This window comes from Octopus bimaculoides, chromosome 28, assembly GCF_001194135.2.
Source record: "Octopus bimaculoides isolate UCB-OBI-ISO-001 chromosome 28, ASM119413v2, whole genome shotgun sequence".
NCBI lineage: Eukaryota > Metazoa > Mollusca > Cephalopoda > Octopoda > Octopodidae > Octopus > Octopus bimaculoides.
Window position 1 is genome coordinate 11646010 of NC_069008.1, and position 6298 is coordinate 11652307.

Genomic DNA, 6298 nt, shown 5'->3' on the forward strand with positions numbered 1-6298 from the left:
CACGTGGCGCTTCGAAGCATCGTTCCCGTGTTGTGTCCACGCGTTCGCGATCGCGTTTCCGCGCGTCTTCGCGTTTCCGAGCGTCTTCGCGTTCCCGCTCCGACTCAGGTGTAGCAGGTGGCCGGGGACCCGAAAGAGGGCGATCCACGCCTAGTCGGGACGAAGCTAGAGAAAACTCTGGTGGAAGTCCGAAGCGCATCTGACGTGCAAATCGATCGTTGAAACCGGGTGTGGGGGCAAAAGACCAATTGAGCCGTCTAATACCTGGTTCCCTCCGAAATTTCCCTCAGGACAGCTGGCGCCAACGGGAGAACGACACGCAATTCCGTCGGGTAAAGCAAACGACTGGAGGCCCCAGGTTCGTTGACAGCCGCGATCTACTCTCGAACTCAGAACGGGCGAAACGGGCCGCTCCTCTATCGATTAAAGGTGGCCGTATATCGCAGCCATTGCAACGAGACAAATGCACGGTGCCAAGTAGCTCACTTTTGGTAAGCAGAACTTGTGATGTAGGATGAACCGAACGTCCGGCTAAGTTGCCCCAAGCTTCGCCCATTAGATCCCCGAAAGGGAGTCGATCGATATAGACAGCAGACCGTGGCCACGGAAGTCGGAATCCGCTCAGAAGTGTGTAACAACTTACTGCCAAATCGACCGGCCCCGAAAATAGATGGCGCTGAAGCGAGCGGTCGATGCCGAACCGGCCGGGCGGCAGGTTGCGCGATTACAGGCGAGGCTACTTTCCGATCCTCGGTAGAGTAGGAGGGCACCGCGGCGTGCATGGAAGCCGTGGGCGCGAGCCCGGATGAAACCGACCGTGGGTGCAGATCTCGGTGGTACTAGCAAATATCCGAACGAGACCTTCGAAGACAGAAGCGGAAAAGGGTTCCATGCCAACGGCGGTCGGGAACAGATCAGTCAGTTCTAAGAAGTGGGCGAAAGCTTTCACGAAAGGCGCCTGATCCGTCATTGTTGTTGTTGACAGTGCACGCACGCACGCACGCACGCAAGCGGCCGGCTTCGCTTCGAAAGGGAATCGGGTTAAAATTGCCCAACCCGAAATCGGAGAATTCCCGTCCGGCGGCGGGAACGCAGCGTGCTCCTAGCAGCGCGTCCATCGTCGAAGCCGGCGCCCGGGCGAAGCAGCGGCAACTCAAGTGAGTCTGGAGATGTTGCCGGGAGCCCCGGGAAGAGTTCTCTCTTCTTCGTAAAGGACCGCACCCGTGGAGTAGGCTCCACCGGAGATACGGATATGATGCCTGTAGAGCGCCGCGCCTCAGGTGGTGTCCGGTTCGCTCTCGGAAGCCCTAGAAAATTCGGGTCCGAAACGATTCGCAGCTCTCGTATTCACCAACCATAGCAGGTCTCTAAGGTGTACAGCCTCACGTCGATAGCGCCAATGTACGTAAGGGAAGTCAGCAAAATGGATCCGTAACTTCGGAAGAAGGATTGGCTCCGAGGACCTGGTCGCTCGGGCCGTGTGTGTCGCTGTGCACCCGCGCGGCCGCGTTGCCGTTCGCTCGGCGTCACGCCACCAGGCGCCGGAACACGTCTTCACGCGAAGCGGCGGACCGGTACGGAGCTGTAGCGTTGGCGTCGGACTCGGCATTCCCTGGTGCCACGGACGAGATCGCGATCCAACAATTCTTAAGAGTTTACCGGTAACTCCGAACCCAAATGCAGCAGAAGGATGTTCACTGGCAGAATTAATGTTTGCCAGAAAGGTGAAGTCAGTATTCGATAAACTGTTACCAGTGAAGAAAAAAATACGTGCTAATAAAGACATGCCAAAATTCTTCAGAAACGGTAATAAGGTACATTGTAAGAATGTGTAAAAATGGCAAGCAATACTTGAAGGGGAAATTGTAACAAACATAAGAAGCAGAAAAGGAATGGAAAGGAGACATAGAAATCAGTTTTAGGAAGGAGCCATAGAAAAGGAAACATCAGGAGTAGAAATACCGATGGTTTGGCTATATGACAATTTTCAGGTCCCAACACCGTTACAAGAAGTCGAAACAACACGTACAAGGAAAAGGAAGGATATTGAAACCCTAAAAGTAGACCCTAAGAAGAAAAGCTATTGAGTATGTATGTGTATGTGTGTGTGTGTGTGTGTGTGTGTGTGTGTGTGTGTGTGTGTGTGTGTGTGTAAAAAGGTTGAATGTAAATTCGTCCTTTCTTTTGGAGCTTTCCAAAAGAGATTTCTAATGTTTGTTCTTCATACTTTGCTGGTTGTTTACAGGCGTAAATTTGCGAAGATATGAAAGTAACACTTGCATATAATGCACGGTGAATTTATGGAAAGAAGTCCCATAAAATTCATCAATTTATTTAAAAATGAAGGAGACAAGTTGTTAAAATATATAAGAAGTTTAATAAATGATTAATACAAATTGGTTGTTAATTAAAAAGAAAAGTAAAAGGGGTGATTTTGTATAGTAAAATTGTACACCCCTCCCGGTAAAAAGTGGTAGTTGCCAGCCATTATAAATAGACCAGTAGCCGGTCGACAGAAGGTCGGAAGGTCGAGAATACGTGTAGATATCCGTGTCTGTCGGTATTGAAATTATACTTTGATAGTTAGTGGAAGTTTTATATCCTTTCTGCTGTAGGCACAGGGCCTGAAATTTGGGGTAGGGTTCAGTCGATTAGATCAACCACAGTACGCAACTGGTTCTTAATTTATCGACCCCGAAAGGATGAAAGGCAAAGACGACCTCGGTGGAATTTGAACTAAGGACGTAAAGACAGACGAAATACTACTTTGCATTTCGCTCGGCGTGCTAAAATTTCTGCTAGCTCGGCGCTTTGAGTGGACGTTATAGCGATCCAACCCTTTGAGGATTATAACACTGTACGACTGAGGGTTGTACAGTGCCAGAAAGAAACATTCTATCGGCGACTTCGAAATGTAACGGTGGCAAAAGACCGCTATACAACACAATGATAATTTGAGACATTGTATGCGGAAAATATGTTAGAAGTGAATTTTAATACTTTCAAAATTGTGATATTTACCGGAAAGCCTTTCGGAATTGAAGACAATCCGCGACTGTTACAATTTACACCAAAAGTACATGTACATTTTGAGCAGATGTCTGAGACAGCAATGTAAGACTCCAAAAACAATCCCATGTATAGTATCAACACAACAGTCAACATATTTAGTTGATGGAGCATATTTTCAAACGTAGATTAATCTGTAAAAGAAGAAAATACAAAATATCAGTGATTATCAATGCTATTTCTTTAACACTCCAGATTCCTCGAAGGGAAAAAGATTGCCCCGTTCCATTCCATGAATTTATCTTCGATTTCACTAACTTTCAATTCATATCGAATGTGAAGAACAAAATGAATGATAATTTCGAATAAAGACTGAAGACCAGTCATCCTTACAGACACATCTCTATATATACTATAACAAAGCTGCTTACTAATTAGTTTTAATTATGTAGCTTTTATTAGTATAAAACGATTATTTATGTCTAGACTGGAAAATTCTTATAAATTCCAATTTTAATAAATTTCCACCAAATTAACATTTTCAAGGTTCTTTTATTATTGAATACTATTACTGGATATTTCAAGTACGTTTCAATCAGGAATCAAATCTAACATTTTAAATTCTGAAAATATAGTTTAACACTTTATAACTCTGGAAATATGTATATACCATATATGGGTTCAAGTAGGGAAGAAGGGCAAACAATTAGTCAAGGCTGGCCAAGAACATTTGATTTCATTTAATATTTAATTCAATCTAAAAAGCATTTGCTTCAGAACGAATGGTAAAAATAGTACAAACTAGTAAAGAGAGTCTGACAGATGTTTCTGGGACACCCCAACTATTGGAGCATCGTATCGATGGAGGACTCTATAAAGTGGGTATTCCGAAAGATATAGTTTAGTCAGTGGAAGAATGTTCCTTCTCAATGATATTTGCTGTGGTTCATTATGTCCAAGAGGGTAGGAGGGTTCAATTAAGTCCAACTGGATCGGGTCTTCTTTAGGTAAATCCATGAACAGAAAGCGTGGTTAAGTGAGAAGAGGGAAAGAATTGTTATGCAGTACACCATATTGAGGGGAAATGAAGGTGAATGCTAGCAGATCCAGCATTGTGTGTGGAATAAAGATACATTCTGGTAAACGGTATAGGTAAGAGAAATGTAGATATATAGGTAAGAGAAATGATTTTAAACTGCAATGTTCTGAACATCCATGAACACATTGTGTTCGCCGTATCATTTTTATTGTTGATGAGTACATCCCAGCTTAGTTTGTTGTCCACAATTAGGTCGATACGTCTGATAACATTTCGGGCTACGAAAATCTTTATAAAGAAATGATGATAATTTGTCTGTTTAAGTATAATCTCTTTGGATTTCCTCAAAAGATTTCCTTATTAAGCAGCTTGTTCTTCTTTCATCCATAAGCTCATTGCTCAAATTTTGGAGTCCTGTCTAGTTACATTTTCTGAGCTTATGATTATATTCAACCACTTTAAAATTATATTTGATGATATTCGCAATGTCATATGTGTAAATAAGAAATAGAACAGATATCACTTCTTGGGCGTCAGTAAATTTAATTGATCACGACATGTTAGGTTCTGGTTATCAGATAATAATTGATCCACAGCAGTAGCTTACCACCGAATCCAGTGTTGATCAGAATATTCTCCAGTATAATGTTGCTGGCTCCATCGAAATCTTTAGAAGTGAAAACAAAATAAATGACATTTGTGTCACTGCCTTAGCCAGAGGCTGCGATAGGCAGTCTCTCACCCTGCGAAAACAATACTGTTCGGGATCAAGGAGATGAATCCTAAGGCTGCAATTTTGATTTCATTACTCTCAAATATTTCATCGATATGTAAGATTATTAACATCACACAGTAGTTCACTACAAGATATTTGTTTCTTTTTTTAGAAAACTTGGTCAAGTGGTTGAGACAGAAAATCTTCAAGTATAAAATCTGTGATAATTTCCTCGAGAGATTAGCAAGAGGAAATCTAAGTTGATGTCTGAACCACGACCTGAACCCTACGAGGAATAATGCCAGGGTTTACACTGAATTGAGTATTATTTTATCTTTCGTCGCAATGAATTCGGGGAGAATATAAGTGCTCATTTTATTAATACTAAGTTAACCACATTAGGATCACTTCAAACAGTTGTATTGCTTCTATATAATTTCCTCCATTTCCTTATCGTTTCTTCGGTGGACGTCAATGGACGTCAATGGGCGAGGAACAGAAAAACAGAATGGACTAAGCGGAGCAGGAGCATACACGAGAATGTAAATTGTCACTGAAGAGGTCACTGATTTGTCAATGGACCTGAGGTAAAATAAGAACAGTAATAAACGAGTGAAGAACGAGTATATAATATGTGTTCATTTGGCAATGGACATCCCAAAATGCAATATCTGTTTCAACACACGGTTTTACATAAAAAACTTTGCAACACAAATTCATAAATGTATCGATTAAAAGGTGGCTTTTATGCTTTTTCGTGGATGAATGTAACAGTTTAATGTTATCTTAATAATAAATTATCAAAGGGTTAGTATTTGTTGAAAATGCTCAGATCTTTGCATTATCTAGTGAGAGATTCTCCCAAGTTGGAATTGAAAGAAATTTAAATGCTGGAGAAAAGGTGTTCATCAAAAGGTACAATAGGGACCAATTCTTTCAGAAACCGTAAAATACAAGGTCGCAAAAAGTGTACAACCACGTAGTAGGACAGGTTGCTGAAGAGGATATCTCTGGCCGATAGGGGAAAAAACCTCTTCTGACGTAACTGATGAGTTTCGATTGGCAACAAACAAAGAGATATCAACTCGCACAGTGAGAAGAAGGTTGCTAGAAGCTGGGCTCAAAGGATGTACGGCCAGAAAGAAGCCGCTGCTGTTTGAGGTGAACAAGAAGTGATTGATTTGGACAAAAGAGCATGAAGATTGGACTGATGATTGAGCGAAAGTTGTTTGGTTTGATGAAAGTAACTTTGAGGTAGGTTCTCCACATTAATTTCCACAAATTTATTAGACATAAATGAAAATCTTTAGCCTTGTACATATTTTTTATTGGCTACCAAAAATGATCAGTTTTTTTTTCTCTCCTCAGAACTTTGGACCCCCTGAAGCTGTTTGTGTTCGCTGTAGAGTTGGGGAGGTTTATCATCCTGGATGCGTGACCCAACAGTCAAATTGGTAGGAGACAGTGTGATGGTTTGGGTCTGCATGTCGTCTTCAGGCCTAGTAATGTTCTTCACTAATGAAGGCAGAATGAAT

At 42.1% G+C, this 6298-nt stretch overlaps 1 protein-coding gene across 1 annotated transcript in view; it reads right to left on the reverse strand.

The window, feature by feature from the left end:
- Positions 1-199, reverse strand: part of LOC106878117 (uncharacterized) — a 61713-nt gene extending 61514 nt beyond the window's left edge. The window contains exon 1 of the mRNA XM_052977766.1: positions 4-199. Coding sequence (XP_052833726.1) covers positions 4-199 — 196 coding nt within the window. The remainder of the gene's footprint in view (positions 1-3) is intronic.
- Positions 200-6298: the final 6099 nt, after the last annotated feature.